Source organism: Clupea harengus, chromosome 3 (assembly GCF_900700415.2).
Source record: "Clupea harengus chromosome 3, Ch_v2.0.2, whole genome shotgun sequence".
Lineage (NCBI taxonomy): Eukaryota > Metazoa > Chordata > Actinopteri > Clupeiformes > Clupeidae > Clupea > Clupea harengus.
Genome location: NC_045154.1, coordinates 29324179 through 29344631, shown reverse-complemented (window position 1 = coordinate 29344631; position 20453 = coordinate 29324179). Strand labels below are relative to the sequence as shown.

At 44.2% G+C, this 20453-nt stretch overlaps 1 protein-coding gene across 5 annotated transcripts; it reads right to left on the bottom strand.

Moving 5' to 3' along the window:
• Positions 1-336: 336 nt before the first annotated feature.
• ptdss2 (phosphatidylserine synthase 2) lies at positions 337-17506 on the bottom strand. Of its 5 annotated transcripts, none has more exons than XM_031565303.2 (13): positions 17489-17506; positions 15752-16026; positions 13679-13780; positions 12260-12342; positions 10613-10680; positions 9210-9344; positions 7266-7316; positions 6435-6548; positions 5721-5839; positions 5188-5302; positions 4868-5013; positions 4347-4532; positions 337-3152 (listed from the first exon to the last, which is right to left on the bottom strand). In XM_031565303.2, the coding sequence occupies exons 2-13, from the start codon at positions 15994-15996 to the stop codon at positions 2984-2986; spliced, it is 1533 nt and encodes a 510-aa protein (XP_031421163.1). In that variant the 5' UTR covers positions 15997-16026; positions 17489-17506; the 3' UTR covers positions 337-2983. The 5 variants fall into 5 exon arrangements, with proteins under 5 accessions (XP_031421163.1, XP_012694598.1, XP_042563312.1 ...); XM_012839144.3 differs by lacking the exon at positions 17489-17506 and adding an exon at positions 16473-17447 and having other exon boundaries at positions 15752-16121; XM_042707378.1 differs by lacking the exon at positions 17489-17506 and adding an exon at positions 16473-17447.
• Between the last annotated feature and the right edge of the window lie 2947 nt (positions 17507-20453).

Here is a 20453-nt window from a genome sequence, read left to right as displayed (position 1 = left end):
AGCGAATAGCTTCTGTACTGTTGGGAATGAAAAGCTAATTGACAAAGTTACAGCGGTACTGACAAAAATACGTATATACTGCCCTCGCGTGGACATGGCTGGACGCTCACTGAACTCGCACTTAACTAATTCATAGGTAGCTTACATACATCGGATATCGCCGGCATGCAAGCCTTTTTTTGCAAGCCGTTTTTAAGATGCTTCACCATATTTAGAAATAACAAGGGAGGATACAGAGAATCTATGAAAAGTTACACCATCAACAATTTTCACATTAGGGTTAAATGTTTTGCTCAAAGCAAGACGAGGTTAGATAAAGTATTTCCAAGACATATCTTCCAAGAGGACCCCTTCTTTTTATTGGACAACAAAAAAAGCATCAACATAAAATACATTTGGATTGTTCCCTGTGCTATGTAATAGCCACACATTGTACTGGATAATAAAAACAAATTTTCGGCATAAGAATAAAATTTGGGATGGTTAACAATAAATTGGCATTTGAATAAGATGTAGCCCTCTTCTGCAAAACATCAAGATCTGCTTTTGTACATTCACATAATTATAATGGCATCAAGTGTTAACTAGACCACACAAAGAGGCCATTTTGGACAATTTGCACAATATCTCTACATGCCAGGGCAATGGTTCCCTGGAACCACTACATTTTACTTAGTGACAGAAGCAGGTGGAAACACTCATACAGAACCATTTACAAACAACAAATCAGTTCAATGGATCCAGCTCCCCAACACCATGTTACCAGTGAGATATACACAATTTCCCTTAGACACCAACATTTGCGATGTCTTTTATTTTTTGGTGTGGTTGGAATACACATCCTATAAGGTAACCTCATAAATGACTGATGCACCACTGCGACTACTACACATACACTGGAAAAAAAAACTATTTTGGTTACTGCTTTTGTCTCTTTTTTCCTTACATGTTTGTGCATTCAAAACATTAACACCAACCATCGACACGGCATACAGACAGCATTTACAATGGCCAATGGCTTGTGATTTCCGAGGAGTTCCTGGTCTGACGATGTTAAAAGGACAGCAGATAGAAACAGTTACATTTGAGCATCAATGTCACAAAGTATGGCTTCAGCATACAAATCCACACAATTGGGTGGTTATGTGGCTAATAGTGATGGGCTTCCAGGACTCTCTTCTACGCAAAACAAACACCCTAACTCCCCCCCAAAAAAAAAAAACATCCTCTAGTAACCGACACTTTAACCTGATAACTGTACATTAGGTCAGGGTTTGGCTTCCGAATCCTTATAGCAACAGTTAATCCATCAAAGACTCAAGTTAGTGTGATTGTCCCACCTAGTGGTACTGGCAAGAGTTTATTGTGAATTTTAAGGACTATGTCAGTTTTGTAATACCATCTGAAACATATATTCTGAGTTTTAACATTTTGTTACAAATTAATTGAAAGAGAAATAACAACTAAAATAAAACTATAAATATCTATGTAGTGGAGTACTAACTATGCAGTATCCTTCAGAGTACATTTGAGTTATTCTGCCTTCTGCTCCAGGAGGTAATGAGTGTGAAGAACATGTTGCTAGGTAGTGCTGGCACCCATGTGCACTGTGGAATAGTGAGGCTTTGAACGTGGCCTTCTTCATCTATACGCTTGGAAACAGAAGAATGAATCCATTGACAAGCATGTCACTCCAATCACTCTTATTTAAGTTATGGGTGATCCGACCCATTGAGATCACAGGGCTTGACTTGCAGACTTCTGTTTCCATTTGGTAAAACAATTGATGTATTTTGCTATATTTAACAAAGACAATAGCTAACAGGTGAACCCAATCTAGTTAGTTACAACTCCAATGATGCCAATCCTCTTTCTGGTTTAATACGAAAATGTAGAAATGAGACCTACATGTTAAGGGAAGGCATTGCCATTCTTCAAAACTACGTCTGACAAAACTCCACCAAAATCCTGTGATCTGCACTGGGGAAGAAACTATGGTAGTGAACCTTCATTATTGCATAGCAGCAGAAAGCCCCTCGCTTAAACCCTGTGCTAAGGACATGTAAGTGCAATACAAATTAAACTAAAAAACAAACAAACAAAACAAAAAAAAAAAAAACTGAAAAATAACATAAGAGCTTCCATCAAAGTTACGAGCCACACATCTCTTGTGTCAATAAGGCAAAGAGAAGGGAGCGAAACATCTTCATCAAGAGACTCACCCACACGCAGGCCTTACAATGGCCACTTCTCACAGAGTCTAAAAATATATTAGAGTTTGTGATGCAGCAGTCAGCCTCATTGAATTTGAGCGTGGAATTCTGCTTCAAAACACTGTTCACTAACCCAAATGCTAGTCAATGAGCATGACCGAACACGTCTTAAAACTGCATCTGCGTTGGCAAGGATACTGCAATCAGTATAGCTAGTCAGTGAGAAAAGGTCATTGTTTGCAAGGCTCAGGCTTTATTGCCATTAATCCAGTTATCCCACACGCACACACACCAAAGACTAGTCGCACACTGATTTTCCCCACCTTTGGAAAAATTAAGAATTACTGATTTCCTGTGATTTCACATGTTTTGACACCCAAATTTGTTCCCCATGGACCCGATTCATGCCCCCTTTCTTTAAAATCCCCTCCTCACCTCAACTCTGGGTTTGTTTGCTTCTGTGAATAATGTTAACAGTGACAAGTCAGCATTGGAATGACAGTTCTGGTGCGCGCGCACACACACACACACACACACACACACACACACACACACACACACACACACAGCAGCCCACCTACGCCCTGGATAGGATGACGTTGGTGAGGTTTCTGAATGTGGGAATGGCAGCAGCAACAGCAGCAAAAACAGAGTGCCTCTGCCTTCCATCTGTCCATTTTATCCACCTTTTCATCCCTCCATCCACCATTCCCTTCATCCCTCCGAGACACAGTGCAGTGCAGTGCAGTGTGATCCCTGCCGGGGGGTCCTCAGGACTTCCTCTGTCTCACTGCCTCGGTGCTGCCGTTAAGTTTGCTGCGCCCAGACGTGGTTGCCGGGCTACCGTTGCCATTGTTACTGTTGCCAAGGTGTCGTTCCCGCTCCCCTGTGCCTTCCTGGTTGCGCCGGCGGGTCTCCTTGTAGCGGAGCGTGATGTCCCTACATGGGCATACACACAAACATAAGAGACATAACCAGGAAGGTAGAACATACACACAAGCCGCAAACACAGATTAACACAGAGCTGAAATTACTTCAGTGAGCAAGTCAGTCTGGTAGTAGTGACCAGTGGACAAAGTTTGCACCTGAAAAAAGAAAGACAAAAAACTAAAAAAAGCAAGAAAAAAAATGCCTAGGCCTCATTCAACTGTGTGCTTACTAGTGCCGTTTCACTTTAGTACCTGCAGCTCAGTGACATAAAATTATGGCACGTACAGAGTGTGTGGACGTGCCCGGTAAAGGTGTTTTGTGACTGGTAGTCAAACAGACACACGCCAACGACAGACTATGGGAAAAGGTGAAAGCCGGAGGAAACAAATGTGTTGACTGAAAGATGACGGGATGTCAACTTTATTTCCATATCAGCATAATGAATAATGTATCTGTGCAACCATGGTCACGTGACAGGATTCAAACTTTGTGCTGAGGGGGCAAAAGCTCTGATAAATAAGGCCAAAAATAAACAGGAAGAAACTGAAATGTCAAAGAGCATGCAGGATGGTTCCTTTCGCCCTGAGGTGCAGTGAGAGAGGACAAGTGAACCGCACCACACCAGGGGTGAAAAGGGGCCCGCCTCCACACACCACATTACTGCACATGGACATTGCCACAGCGCAGGAAGGAAAGAAAGGACAGAGGGAGGAAGAGGAGGGGAGGGGTGGACACAGGCGAAGAAAACAGACCACAAGCTTTAACATGCCGGGCTGACGCTCTCTCGCTCACAGACGACGAGAGTGAAAAAGACAAACAAAACCAAAGGAGGAGGCCAAAAATCAGTGACAAATCAAGTCAAGACAAATCAAAGAGCAGCAGTGACAAATCAAGAACTGAAATGAAAACAAACGTGAATCAGGGAGGCAGCCTGTGTATGAGTGGCATGAAAGCTGAAGTGATGCTGCTTAAAACACACAGGGAGCATTACGATGCCCACACTCCGGGTGGGCCACCAGTGTGTAATCAGACTAATTCATCTCTGCCTAATTAGTACACTTACTGCTAGAGACAAAGGCACACTCAAAAACAAGGTGGAGGGCAACTATGGCTGGATTCCCAAAGCTAGCGCAAAGAAGAGAGGGAGAAAGAAAGAAAGAAAGAAAGAAAGAAAGAAAGAAAGAGAGAGAGAAACTTGCTTACCGGAAAAAGAAGCGCCACAGTGTCCAGCTGAAGATGAGGAACATCCCCAGAATCCAGCACTGTGTGACGGAGAAGGGGATGGGCAGTGTGATGGTGTGGGGGTCATACTTCACCACGATGAGGAACTCTGTGACCGTAATGGCTGCTACCAGCCATGCCTGCTGGCCCAGCTTTTTATGGAACTTCCTGAGAGGAAATAGGAGAACTAAGAACTCTACAGCGCTAAAGCCCAAAGAAACGTTTAATACACTTAGGACCCTTTTTCCAGCTGCAGAGAGATGCCAAAAAGCCAAACAAACAAAAAAAAAAAACACACAGAGACAAACACAAAGACACATATCCAAACACACACACACAGTTGTCCAACCACACATGCACGTACACACTCAGACGAATGCCACACGGGGACGAATGCCACACACGGACATATGCCACACACGGACGTATGACACACAGGGACGGGCACAAATGGCAGCAGCAGCAGCAGCAGCAGCCCAAGCCCAGTTCTGGCCCACACTTACGGGTCATCCATGAAGTCATAGATCTCCCTCATGGCCACTCCGCCCACGTTGACGAAGAAGACGAGGCGCAGCAGCACCAGGTAGTGCTCCGGGGGCATCCACAGCACAAACTTCAGGTAGAAGGTGTTGAGCTCAGCCAGCAGGAACTACACACAGACACACCCAGGGGAAAGCTAAGACTTATGACGCAAACACATCACGTAGTAGCTGCTGAATGTAGAGGTGGAAAATGGGGTCATTTGCAATTGTGAGTTGTGTGTGTGTGTGTGTGTGTGTGTGTGTGTGTGCGTGTGTGTGTAGGGGGGGGGGGGGAAACTTACCATGAAAATGATGCCTAGGACTGCTAGCCAGCGACGAAGGTTTGAGGCAGGCTTCCATTCAAACTTCACCCAGCTATAGGGTGTGAACTGAAAGGCTATACGCTTGATCTTCCCCCTATGGACACACACACAGAATCCTTTAAGTATTGGCAAACTGATAAGCAATTTCGACAAGAGATGCTAATTAGCAGCCAGCCGTTTGAGGGCAGAATGACATCACAGTGACACTGAACACTGACTCATGGCAAATCTGTGCGTGAAAGATATTATTAGACAGAGGGCAGATGCAATTTCAAAAGCTGTTGAAATGTGCCACTCAGAATAGCACACTGGAAAATGGGAGGGGGAGGGGGGTCTAAAGCCAACCTGAAGTGAAATCACACTGTAGGGACCAAACTAAATCACTGTTAAAAAAAAAAAAAAAACAACACACACACACACACACACACACACACACTTACAGACACCTTTAGTTAAATATGACCTCCTATGTGAAAAGAGGCATTGAGGGGAGTGGGGGAGGAACTCCTTACTTGTATGTGGGGATGTGCCACAGTCCCTGCCACTGGTACGGTTTCATGGACAGCCAGCCCAGGGTTTTCATCCCACAGTAGATTCCCAGTCCGTTGCACACCAACACATCCATTATCCACTGCATATGATGGAGCCAGAGAGTGAAAGACGTGGACAGAAGACACGCTTAAGTACGGTAGAACAGAGAGGACAGACGTTACAGTCGGACACAGGATGTCTTGGCTTCTAGATCAACCCATTTTGCTTTTGTTTTCTGTTTTCATCAGATTACATTCAAATCCTCTTCCTTCAGCCCAGAGCTCTTATTCCCACTCTGTTTGTTTAGTGAGGAGCCTTCACAAGGCTTTTGCACATCCTTGCAGTAATCACCAAAAGCAGGAAATCAACAGCTACATAATCTCAGCACTGAGCTGCAACGCTGTGAATGAAAGAGCTTTGTGTGTCATGTTGAAGCTAGTAGTTAAGGTAGTGAGCTCAGTCAATGTACAGCCCAAGTGTGAGTGTGTGTGTGTGTGTGTGTGTGTGTGTATAAAATATCTATGATGGGGCTCTGACTGTGGCTCCAGCATTTGTGAAAAACGAATGAATGCACATTATATTTTAACATTATAAAACACAAGACACCATCTCATCAAACTAGCATAAAGTGATATGGACACTACATAAGCATACATCTGTGGATGTGTGTGAGAGCCAAACTGCTCCGTACGTACATGATCCCACCAGCATTCAGAAAAGTTGGGCAGCTGATGCTCCAAGCTGTACTCCAAGAACTCGAACATGACACTGATGATCATACACATCCACCAGTCTCGAATCATCAGCGTCTAGGAGAGCAATCAGACATACAGAGAGGCACACCCCATCATTACAACATCACATGACTCAAGTTTGTATTCTAACCTTTCCAGGAAATATGGCAGACATTTATGTTATGACTTAACATACATTTGACATGGTATGACTTTTCTCAGAGCTTAAAGTAACACTATGGAGTTTCTGGAGTCGCCAGGTAGGGGGCATCTTTCTGCTGGACTATTCAGTAACTTATTTGCTGTCTTGCTTTGTCTTGTGTTGCACTTGCTTGATGTTTGACTGTGTTAGGAAAGCTGTTGGCAAGCTAGCCAACACAGCTATCACAATAACATTACAAAGAAGCCAACGCAAGAGCACTTATTACTAGCATCAATGTCCAAGCGTAATGTTATAACAAGCTTGCTAACATCGCTAACGAGATGTCTTGCTAGCAGCTAAACCTGTTGAAATGAGCTTACTTTGTTTATGACAAACTAGCAAGTCAACAGCTTTCCTAACACAGTCAAACATCAAGCAAGTGCAACACAAGACAAAGCAAATAAGTTACTGAATAGTCTAGCAGAAAGTAGCCCCCTACCTAGCGGCTCCAAAAACTCCATAGTGTTACTTTAACTTCTTTAGTCTCATTAGGACATTTAAGACTTTCTATGATGTCTATAATGCAGTGGACTGCACAGGAACAAAACAAGGTATAGTGTTCATTCACAGTTGGGCAGTGTGTCACCTACCTTAATGTACCAGCCAAGGAAATGTGCCGGAACAAAGCCATCCATCTTGTCCTGTGAGGAGGGAGTGCATGTCAAGATTATGAGCCAGCAGGTCTGCGTGCCAGCAGAGGACAGCCCAATCCACCACCACTGCAGTGGTACCAATGCCATGAGAGTAACCCAATACAAGAGAGTCACAGAGACCAAGAACCGAATCTACACCAGGCTTTCTGCAGAGCTGGGAAAGGGAGAGCAGTGCAGGGATTTTCCACTTTTGTTGAATTCATCCTGTCTACATAGGCTGTGCCCATATTGCATTCAGTCTACATAGGCTGGGCCCATATAGCATCCTGTCTACATAGGCTGGGCCCATATTGTATCCTGTCTACATAGGCTGGGCCCATATTGTATCCTGTCTACATAGGCTGGGCCCATATAGCATCCTGTCTACATAGGCTGGGCCCATATAGCATCCTGTCTACATAGGCTGGGCCCATATAGCATCCTGTCTACATAGGCTGTGCCCATATAGCATCCTGTCTACATAGGCTGGGCCCATATAGCATCCTGTCTACATAGGCTGGGCTCCATATTGCATCCTGTCTACATAGGCTGGGCCCATATTCAACAATCAAACGAGCGTGGCTATTTGTTTTCAATAAATAACAATGTCCCCTTATCCTGTTTGGCTTAACGTGGGTCTTTTGAAATGGATGTGCTCTGGAGACGAATGGGAGAGTGGTGTGGCAGGGGGGCGGTGAAGAGGGTGTTTGTCTGAATGTTTGCGGTCACACTTGACCGACTTGAGCCGTTCACAGACAGCATGCACACAAACAAGAGGGAGGGAGAGGGGGAATGTGACGGAGGGAGAGAGAGAAGCATATGTACAGAGAGAAAGTATGAGGGGATGAGTGAGAGAAAAAGAATAACGACTAGGGCTGAACGATTAATTGCATTTGCGATTTAATCGCGATATGATAGAACGCGATTTTCTAACCGCAACGTTCACGATTAAAAAACGTGGTCTAAAAAAAAAAAAAGTGCATGCCTAGTGTTTATACTTAAAATGACTTTTTTTAAATTACTTAAATGCACAGTGGCAAAGCCACCGATTTGTTGTTCTTGTTTCTGTAATGAGCAGTTAAATAAAAATGTAAAATGTGGGATAGAATATTTTACACTAAATGTATCTTATATTGTGTTGGTAATATTTAAATCATTCATTAGGTTTTGTTGGGGAAAAAAAAGAGGATAAAAAAAATCGCATATTAAATCGCAATCGCAATATTTTGGTAAAAAATCGCAATTAGATTATTTTCCCAAATCGTTCAGCCCTAATAACGACTGCAGTGGGTCTAAAAGGGAAAAAAAGACAGACATTGGAAAGGAGCCTTGCCCTCCCACAGGGGGATACTCAAGAGGCTGACGCATCCCAAAGCCAGCCAGAGCTTAGGATTCTTAACCTCCCACCCCCAGACATCACACCACCTCACAGATAGTGACGCAAGGGGAAAACAACAGCAGTGGAGAAATGAAACAGATGGCATGACACAGACACAGACAGAGAGAGAGGGGGAGGGGGGGGGGGGGGGCAGGGGGGAGCTCCGCACGCAGCCAGGTGAGAGAGCAGCGGAGGTGGGGTGATGCTGAGGGAGACGAGGCACAACCCCCGCGGCTCCCCTCAGAGCCTCGTCACGCCACAGGCACGTGGCACGAGGGAGGAGGACAAAGGAGCCGACGAGGAGACAACAAAACAACCTCCTTAACCTCCTCGGCTACAGCTTCACAAACAAGTACTTTCCCCCAAAAGGGCACGGTCACCTTCCCCACTACAACTGTTTAGATTGGTTAAGAATCAGTCACTCCATTTGGCCCCAGGGTTTCATGATTAACCGAGTGTGATAATGTTTGTGGCCAAAGGTGACTGGTGGTGAATGCCGTGTGTCAGATAATGCACTGCCTTACCCAGATGTTGTGAAAGGGGTCGGTGGTGTTGTCCGGGTCGTACAAGTGGCAGTTGCCGCCATAGTCCCTCTCCGGCAGAGGCACGCCCAGCTTCGGGTCGATGTACTTCATGAACTGGCGTCCGTCATGCACCGTCTGGCCAATGAAAGCAAAGAGGATTTGCACAAAAAAAAAAAAAAAAGACAACGTCCAGTTTAGAGCAACTGTGACTACTCTATTTGTTTGCTACTCTACAAGATATTGCAGAAAAAAAAAAAAAAAAACATTTAACTCCACATTTAACTTAACAACCTACGTCTCAAAAGGCACACGTTGCAAGGGGAGTAATGGTGGTCACAAACAGGCCTGTCTAACAGCAATAGAAAGGCATGAGAAGGCAATCGCAAATGAAGTGACATTTTTGCAGGGAAACCCCCGAAGGCGGTGGGGGTGGTCATCACATGGTGGACTATTAAGAAGGAATTCAAAGTTGGTTGTTTAGAGGAACAGGGTCATTAATGGACTCCTTTTCTCTCATGCAGATGGGGAATATCATCGGACAAAACCCCTTGAGACATGCCATTGTGCCATTACTGTGACAGTCGTGGTTTTTAATTGTCGTGTCTGTGGTAATTTAACCTGATGGGCCACGTCGACAGCCTGTGTCATGCATGCAGGGCGCCAATGTCATTCACGCCATGAACTCCCACAATGCTATTTAGCATAACAACGTAGCTGAATATTAATACATCATGAATAGACACGTCACCTACTGAAGGGTTCCATCTGTGTTGCATACATTAATCGTTGACCCGTCATATGGTCATTTCAAATAAGATGTAACTAGCAGGGGTTTTACAAGATCTGTCGAGGGTCCACTTGTGAGACCCTTTGTAGAAGGGGGCCTTTTTTGCCCCGTGGTGCCTGACAGACGCTGAAGCACAAGGCTGACTAGGCTTTCTCCAGTCTGTCGTACACTCCTGTAGAGCACTCCTCCGCGGGTCAAAACAACAGCACAATGATTAATAACGCTGTGCAGCCCGGGCCCTTCACAATAGAGCAGGCGTTCATGAGGTCTCTTTTGATTAGGGACTGTGTGTGTGTGTGTGCGTGCGTGTGTGTGTGTGTGCGCGTGCGTGTGTGTGTGTGTGTGTGCGTGTGTGTGCGTGCGTGTGTGTGTGTGTGTGCGTGTGTGCGCATTTCATTACTTTGTGGGGTATGTTTGATTACAAGGTGATGAATGTTTTCAGCGGGAGGGAGTGAGTGTGTGGGTGGGTGCACGTGTCAACCGGGAGCGAACTGTTGAGGGCCGAGCCTGCTGAGAGAAGGGAGAGGTTTGCACTTGGCGCGCGCGCGCGCGCGCGTGTGTGTGTGTGTGTTTGTTTGTAATTAGGCTGTGTGTTTTATGTTGGCGTTTGTCTCACCTGGAAAAGGATAAAGATGAGGAAGAGCTCATAGACCACCGTGACACACAGCCAGAACCGCCAGTAGGCTGCAGGGGAAGCACATTAAGTTGCAAAGATGAGGATTGAACAGGCAAACACACACACACACACACACACACACACACACACACACACACACACACACACACACTGCTGTAGAGTCAGGAACCCCCGAGACAGAGCCCCTCATTGTTGAACACACCCTGAAGAGTGCAGTGTAACCATGGCTGCCTCTCTTGTGTAAATAAAAAAATAAAAAAACTGGATCGCTGATCAACAGCACCAGGCAACAAATTATGACTCAACGTGTTCCCAGAAATCTTAAGCAGCCTGGAGAACTCTCTCTCTCTCTCTCTTGCCCCTTAACTGAAAAAAATCTCAACCCTGTCCCCTAAAGCTCTGGAGAAGCACAGGAGGGACAGGTGGCCATCTTGTTTCAGCTTCTGTGTACTTCAGAGGCCCCTGCTTGGATCTCACACCCAACCAACCACAAGCCCTCTCTCACGTGTCTCCAGCATGCCAGCAGAGCAGCTTTCTCTGGGGCCCTTTAAGTAAACACCACTTGACATGAGCACTCACAAACATAAGCACACAAACCAACACACAGTCAACTGCTTTCTTTGCTTTGTTTTTTTTCTTTCTGTATCCAGGAGATTCAATGGCAAATGAATGAATCCTCTATTCTTCATCATAACAGACATAACCTCCGTGCCACTGTCACCAGGTGGGTAGGACTGAGATAACCACTCCCCAGAGGAGAGGGTAAAGAGACACACTGGCTTTGCTGGCCAAACCAGTTGAGTGACGGTTGCAACATCAGCGAGATACACCGAGTTGAAGAGAAAAACAACAGCAGTCCTGGTATCAGCATGGGTGGTGGGTGCTGGATTCTATGAATGTTGTAACACTTGCCTGAATTCCACTCCCAAGATCCCATAGAATCCAGCACCCACCACCCAAAGAAGTACAAATTAAAAGTACAAAACTTCTTCTCTCTTCCTCCCACCTTCATTCCTCCCACCTTCATTCCTCTCCCTCCCTCCCTCCCTCGTTCTTCTCCTCCTCTGCCGCCCTAAGCCGCTCCATTAGGAGACATATGCGAATGCCCCAGTTTCTGCAGCCAATCACAAGGAATCTCTCTCTCTCTCTCTCTCTCTCTCTCTCTCTCTCTCTCTCTCTCTCTCTCTCTCTCTCTCTCTCTCTCTCTCTCTCTCTCTCTCTCTCTCCTCTCTCTCTCTCTCTCTCTCTCCTCTCTCTCTCTCTCTCTCTCCTCTCTCTCTCCCTCTCTCTCTCCCTCTCTCTCCCTCTCCCTCTCTCTCTCCCCCTCTCTCCCCCCCTCTCTCCCCCCCCTCATTTTTGTCGACAGAGGCAACAGAAGCCACGGGGCCTGAGTGGTAGCATATGGATTACTACAGGCAATCAGTAAATTGGCTCTTCTAAGTGCTACCGGTACGGCTACATGTCAGTAGTGCTCTGGAATGACTGTGGGCTGCTTCTGTCTGTCTGTCCAGGATTCCACTGCTGAAGGAGAGGGAGGGTCAGCGATCAATAGTCCATTATGGGAGAGAGGGTCATGAGGGTGCACGCCGTTTGCAGCACAAGAGTGCATTGAGCAATGGCTCCTACCTGGGTGCGGTCTGGTGAAGGGTCCATCCTTGGCTTGGGTCACACCGAAACAGAGGAACACCAGAATGCTGGCGATAATCCCTCTGGAAAATGACACCACAGAGAGCCATCAGACACATGTGCAATGTGAAGAAAATAAAAATGAACCATGAAAAAAATGTACCATGCATTATAGCTTGCTTTTAAAATCAACTGACAGCGGGCTAGTGGTAAAACATAAATCTGATTCATATAAAAAAATGCAGAGTACACACTTAACAGGCTTATAGAAGGAGGAAAAGTCCATATAATTACAAGATGTAAAAGATGTTGTATAAATGGGGGGTCATGTTTATGAGGGTTCCAAACTTTTTACCTGTCTAAACGATAACATTTCAATCATAATTTTGTCAACACTGCCTGAAACCTGTCAAACGCCTGTCAAAACGCATCCTTCCCATCCAGGTATGTATACTGTATACGTTAGAGGCTACACTAACGGTTCACCCTTTGTGGAATATTATGATAACACCTACCGATGACAGAGACAAAGGCCAATGTCATTTAGGCGTCCATGAGTCAAGGGGTGTGCATGTGTTCTACTATAGCATGAGAGAGTTATGTGTGAGTGTGTGTGTGAGTGTGAGTGTGAGTGTGAGTGTGAGTGTGAGGAGAGAGAGAGAGAGAGAAAAAGAGTGTGTATCTACTGTTAGGAACAGAAAGAAAAAGACAGAAAGAAAGAGACAGAGAGAGAGATAGAGATAGAGAGAGAGAGAGAGAGAGAGAGATAGAGAGAGAGAGAGATGACAGAAACAGAGCTGGGGGATTAAATCAGGTGAGGTCACAGACATTGGAGGACAGTGCTGGGCCGTGGGCTCAGTAATCCTGAGCCTGGGTTACGCTGACCCAAGCAAATCCTGTTAGTGTGCAGCCCAGACAACCAGCCCTCTCCCCCTCCCCCACTCCTCCTCCTCCTCCTCTTCGTCCACCTCCCACGTCCACGTGGTTATTTCTGGCCTGGGCTACACATACGCAAACTTCCTCTGGCCAAAAGGCCTTCGCTGACACTCACTCCGTGAATTTCAAATATGCACATGCACAACGCTAGACCGGGGTGTGTGTGTGTGTGTGTGTGGTAATGAGCGGATTGGTAGCAGGCACCACACCGAATAAGCAAAACCATCCACAAAACTGTTCATCTGTCTAAGTATCACCTACACTGAGAATGGAAGTGCATCAATGCCACGCTGGCCACTCCGATAAACGCATGAGAGAGTGTATGTGTGTTATGACACACCCCAGGGTTCAGAGGCTTCGTGGTAACGTGTTGCATGGTATCAGTCTGTTGTGGGCCCAACCCTTAGAGCTAAGGGGCGGGGTCCCATGGCACCATTGTGGGGGGGGGGGGGGGGTGTTGAAAATGTCTCTGTGGATGCTGACCTTTTGGTGTTGTACGCCGTGTCCTGTGGCGTCTCCTCCAGTAGTGTGACGTACACCAGGGCACAGGTAAGGATGAACAGCACCGTGACTGTGTGTGCTCGCCTACAGACACAGACAGCGAGGAGGAGAGAGAGAGAGAGATTGAAATGGAGAAGGACGGAAGAGAATCAGGTGATGCGGCATACAAACCTTTCCACTTCATTTAATTAAGTGCAACAGCGCTGCCCTTCAACACATCCACTTTTTAAAGACTTCATTTGCTCTCCTTCTGCAGTAGTTATGTGGATATCAGTTTTTCCTAGAGCTCTTTTTCCAAACATGAGCTTTGGAAACACAGACACCTTTCTCCTTTCACATCTCTTAAGAAAATGCTCCCAATTTAACATAACCTAAGAGGACTTCCAGTGGTGGCTTCTTGACCACACAAACAGGACAAGATGTCGAATCCCTATGTGCCCCTGGAGAACTTAATCTTGCAGGTGTAAAACACTAGACCTAAAACTATAGATGGTCTAGCCAAGGTGTGGGTTACCTTCTTCTTTTATAAATTAGAATAGTGCCACAGGTCTTTTATGTGTGATAAACAGACCTGTCTGGTAACTAAGGAAATACTTCAGTTTCACAGATGAGGTAGTTGAGTAGGAAATCATGGAGCGTAGGTCAAACTTCATAGACACAGCTAAAGGAAGGTTACACTCAGACATGCCTGTATAATTAAGGAATTACAAAGCTTCTGCTTCTATGTCCTCACTTGAAGAAGGAAAAGGTTGTACCACACAAAGCAAGGTCATTCAAACAGCCATACCTCTGTTTTGATATCAGGCCCTGAGCCGTGTCATTCAAGCACTTAAGGAGTTATTCTGTCTCCACTGAGATCTCACACACACCAGCCCTCATTCACTCATGGCCTGATATCAAGAACCTATCCGCAAATGAGCCTGTATATTCTAAGAACAATAACCGCATCAGTTTGTAAGTCAAAGACTAATGTCAAACTGGGAGAGCCACACAGGCAAAGAGAAACCGGTGAACATGAAGATGGATGGTGTTGTCATCATGGGTCAGAGGTCGTTACAAAGAAGATTCAACTCTATGCTGATTAACTCTGGAGTTACAATAGCTTTGAATAATTCTGGGCAGATTCATTTCACCATCCATTATGTGTACTTTTACTCCTGGGCAAGATTATAAAAGTGCCTGTAGTAATGAAGAAGGCATGCACTCATTTGACACTGATGTAACTCCATTTTATGATGCAATCTTTGGAGGGCTAAGCAATGACAGGCTGGCATCCTACACCTGTCTCCTGGGAACCTGCTCATCTGGCGAGAATTGCCCTTCTGCCTGACAACAAAAACAGCAGTGGAAGAAGCAGCAGCAGCCTGGCTAACCTGACCAGGCAGCCACACCTACACTAGACCAGAAAGCAAGTCATGTGTCAGTAGAATAGAGCTATATCTAGCGTCTCCTGTATCTGAGACCCAGAAATGTACAGACAACTAGCAGTGCCCAGCAAGACTGGTCCAAGGCACATATGACAGTTAGACTCTCTCTACTCTGAGTAAAGCTCTTGTTGCTCAAGTGGATTTCATGGGTTGCTCTGGACCAGTAAGTTAACAACAGTGTGAACAATTACAAATACAGCATTTCAGTCCTAATGACTGGTTAAAGACCCTCCAGGGTTGAAAGAACACAACCCTGACAATATTCATTCAAAGACAGATACTGATATTTTTTTATTTAATCTCATGAATTTCCTATATATGTATGCCATGTGTCTAGCCTGACATGCATAACACACATGCCTGCCCTTGTGAAACTAGGTACACAAAAGCCCAAATCCATCAAACTAGGCTAGCCACAGATTTAAAATCACAGCCAACAGTAAGCTACATGCCGCAAGAATCACTGGGAAGATAGAGGGGGCATCGATGATTAGATTACAGTGATGTGCTGGAGAAAATAAGCAACTGCTACATGGTCAACGGCATTGTTTTCTTCTCAATATTCAAAAGGTGAGAGAAGCGTTAACCTATCTGAACTGACAGGTACTGTATACATGCTACATCTTACCAGAAAAATGTGTTGGTCCCGTCGTCAAACACTTCACTCTCGGTTGTCCGTCGCGACAGGTGATCCTTAGACGTCTGTTTACCAGATTTAGACTTGTTGGCTGCCACTGTGGTATGTGATGTGTCGTGAGAACTGGAGGATGGTGACGGGTCGAGTGACCCGTTGTTGACCTGGTCCTCCGGTGCCGCAGCAGGTCTTCCGGCGACAAAGGCCATGGCACCTCTTTTCGACTCGGGTTTCGCCATCACCAGTTAGCTGACACGTTCTCTGTCAAGCTGCCAACATCCAAACTTTTCTTCTGTTAGTGTTTTGGATGTGCCTCGTTCAAGGTAGGCTACCAACCCCACCCGTTAGTCGAATGGTATTGAAACTGCAGTCACAAGAATACAGAATACAAAATACATATTTCACATTCAAATATTTCACATTAAAACACACAGACTATGACATGACCTTGTAGAGACGAAATGAACTCTAACCGTTAACGTTACGTTTTGTGAAATCGCGTCGATATTGGCGTGTGAAGGTGTAGGCTAAACAGATTAAAATAATCTGACACTAAACGAACGTTAGATTTCCAAGAGATGTGCTAACAATATCAGTCAGCTAACTATGTATCATACAGTGTTGTCAAAAATCAATCAAGGGTTAGCTTCAAGACAGCATAATTACCTAAGCAGATTATCGCTAGAACTCTTGAGAACGATTGTAGCCAACTCACCACTTCACACAAATCCTACAGACGCTGTCCACTGAATGTTACAAATGTTTCCAGTCATCAATCCAAAGTGTCTTGTCCTGAGTTGCATGTACACTGAAATAGCCTACCTCCCGAGGTAACCGCTTCCCCGCTTAAAACGCGCCGTTGTCTACGTTACAACACCTCCTTCGACCTCCTTAAGCCACGAATTCGTAAAGGTTGCAACACGGAGGCGTGTGGCATTGACTTGGTATGGCACTTCCTCACTAGGTTACAAGCAACACATCTTGTATTATTTATGTATAATTTCCAATATTTGGATAACTAGCTTTCTAATTCACTAACACACAGTGTAGCTAGCTAACTTACGACCGTCCTAGAGCGAGTTAGCTAGCACAGGATAGCGATACAACATGCTAGCGATAGAGAACGCATGCGACTGGCATGGGTACGCTACGGGTATTGTGTCCACTTCAGAAATCTTCCGTTTTTCATTCGACTTTTGAGAAATCATTAACAATGTAGTCAGATGTCCAGGCCAACAACACTAGCTATAGCTAGGCTCACGTTCGAACGTTTGAATTACAACTGTGGGCTGCAGCTTGTACATGTGAGACATCGTTTTGTTGCCAAGGCTTATACTCCTAATAATTTGCTGTCAGTCATAAAAAAAAACTTGCGGTCGCTTGGGTGTCGTCACTTCCGTTTCTTCTGTCCAAACTAGGCTTAAAGTTGAAGTAGCCTGCCGTAGAAGTAGGGCTATCCTCTCTAGAGACAAAAATCAAAAAATGCTTCTAGACTTGCAACAGATTTGTTGCCTAATTCTCGGGACGTGCTAAAATGCTATTTCTCCAAATTCATATACATAGGCGTCTTTGAGGTTGCTGTTTTTTTGCTCTGATTATATTTTGAAAACGCGAGCTTTTACAGGCACAGGCTTAAACAGAAACATGAATATCGAAAGGCTATTACTGTTGTAATTAAATGGTAGTTAGGCTTTAACATTTCACAGCAAAAGCTTAGATAGCTTACTGTACCTTTAAGTAGGCGTCTTTCGTCATCGTACCACCCTTGCATAATGAGGTGAATAACAAACCAGCTAACAGATCAATTATTTAATTCAGGTCACCTACAGATGAAACATGTGAGACGTTACATAGTCTGAGAGCTAGAAGTCACAAGGTCGCCCGCAACACTTTTGTGATGACTTAGTCTTTAGCTAGCCTAAGATAGCTACGAGCCTACTACAATCAGACTAATTGGAACCAGGGTAAGTGATAGGCCTATTCTGTAACAACCTGAATAACTGTTTGTGTTCCAAGTTGAACTCAAGTAAAGGCTTTCAAATGTGTCTTATGTGGAGATTCGAATTATGTTTTCTTGACCGGATATCTATTCTGGTGAGGCACATCTATACATAAGACAGCAAAAATCATATGCTCAGGATTCTTTGACGACAAAGTAAAAGTTAGTCTTTCATCAGTTAACCTTTCATGCAAATGCACTACAACCATCAAAACACTTCACACACAAGTGAAGTAATGTAGCCAAAACTATAGCTAAGGCTGTCACCCAAGACTAATTTGGCACAAAAAAACACAAACATCTTGAAGCATAGAAAAATGCATATCTTATGTTCCCATATTTTTGAATTAATTAATGTTGCATTGCAAAAAAAAATATGACACCTCTGTATAGTACATATTGCAATACCAAACACATCCATCTGAGGTGTGTAGATGCTTGTCAGTACAGTAAGTGAAACAACAATACAACATACTACCACTAGAAGTCTACTGTAGCCCCTAATGATGATCCATGATGTCCTCTGTATTTGGAATGACATTTTTATGAACTTCACATTTATTGCCACATTCTCCCTTGGCTTACAGTAAATAATAAATAATATTAATAATATATAAATATAATAAATAAATAATGTTTTAGATGCAAAAGCTTTTCCACTCCTACAATCCCCTACACCCCACAAATATTTCAAGCCAAGCAGCTATCATGACACCAAGAACAAACTTTTCGATCTTTTGGATTGCCTGTTACAATACTGTAAATACCACTGTTGAGTGTGGTAAACTCACTGTAGTTGTATTTTTGGGACGCTTTGTCTCACTGATAGCCCATGTCAGTAATAGTGGGAAAAGCTCTTCAGTGACAACTACATCTATATTTTTCCTACATACACGCATATTTCAATGCAAATATGACTTTTGTATGGATTGTAACAAGGCTGCAAAAAAAGGAATACATTTTACACAAAAACTATAATAATCTATTTTATTTCAAGTTTAGTTTCATTTGTCTATCAAAATGCAGCATATTTCCACATATTTCTACAGTGATATGAATTCTGGCTGGTTTTCAACAGTGTCTAAAAAGTCTGCAAAATTTTGCTGACGGTGAGCATTGATCGAGATGAATGTCCATGAATTTTGGAAGAACGGGTCATTGAATGCATTTTGCATCAAAGCAATACAAAAGTATCCACAGTTTCGTTCACATATTCTACTGATTTGACGAATTAGTGTTTTGCAAAAAGTGGTCATGATTTGAGAAAGTGTGAAAATGATTTTAAAAAAACTGTAATATCCTAAGACTTCTCTGTTTTCAAAGTTTCCTTTTCTTCCCACAGTGAGTATCATAAATGACTAAGAGGCCAATCAAAATGCAAGCCTCAGGTTATGAGACACAGCCTAAATGGTTTTATGGTGGTTTTATGGTTGTAAGGGACAGCATCAGTGCCATCAGTAATCAACCATTTCCCTCTGCTGTTGGGATGATGCCAGAACAAAAGCTTGATTTGTCTAAGTGAGGCCTAAACAAGACTACACCCAATGGAAATAGGGGTATATTGTGCCATATATGCACGTGTGTGTTCCAGTGTGTCGTGTGTGCCATTAAAAACCTGACAAAGGTCTTAATTATTATTATTAAATTAATTCTAAAAGCTATGAACTCTGGTTACTCTCTGGAACTGTATGTGGAAAACTTGCATGGACATGCAGTGTAAACAATACATTTTGTAGCCTGCAAAGGGAGTTGTGAGCTCCCAGAGTTCTGTGCATGTGTATGTTAATGTTCTATTCTGTGCTTAATCTTCCATGTAGGGCGTTCTAATGTTAGCAGGAGTCGTTGTATTATGTGAAATGCCCTGGTGTAGTTTCCTTGAGCGTTAGCCTCTGTGTCACCTTTGCCTTGTAACCTGTGTCTGCATATAAGATCCCAGAGACTTTCCCTGTTCTGCATTAATCTGAGGCTTGTGTTCCTGCATCAATAAACAGCATAGAACCAAAGAAAAGCCTGATTGCTGTGTTTTTGCTACTATATGCTATATATTATAACAGATGATCAATTGCCAGGGTGGTGAAGAGTGTATGTTAGAGGCCAACACCCATAAAGAGTTTTTCTCTCTCTCTCTCTCTCTCTGTGATAGTGTGTAGGAATTTTCGTGTTGGTCACGAGAGAGAGGCCAAGCCTTGCGGTGAGCCCTGAGGCACTCAGTGATGAGTAGATCAGAGGATGAGTGCAGAGGACAGACAGGACAAGTACGCATGAGTCTCTAGGGGCCGTCTTTCAAAGTCATGGGGTGGTGAAGGGGTGCACAAAGACTGCAATTTGGGTGCGTTGTGTCTGATGTCCTAAGGGCCTCTCTTTGTCTAAACTCTCCCTCTCTCTCATTCAAACATGCAGCGAGAGACAAGAGTAAGACAAATATACTTAAACCATATAAATTATCAGGTACAGTCTGTGGCTCTGATTAAAAGGTTGCTGATCGGCTGGAATAGTGCATTGTGCATTGTCCAAGCCACATCATTTGTTTCCAATTGACAGAACCAGGACTGTGTTTGAACACTGGAGTTTTTTTTTAGCACACACTCAGAATGGACAGATAGAGAACTGTGAGGAGCAATTTGTTGTATTTTTTTTAAGTCTATTGGATTGAAATTACGAACCAAACCTTTCACTGTTGACCAGTGTAGGGTCTTT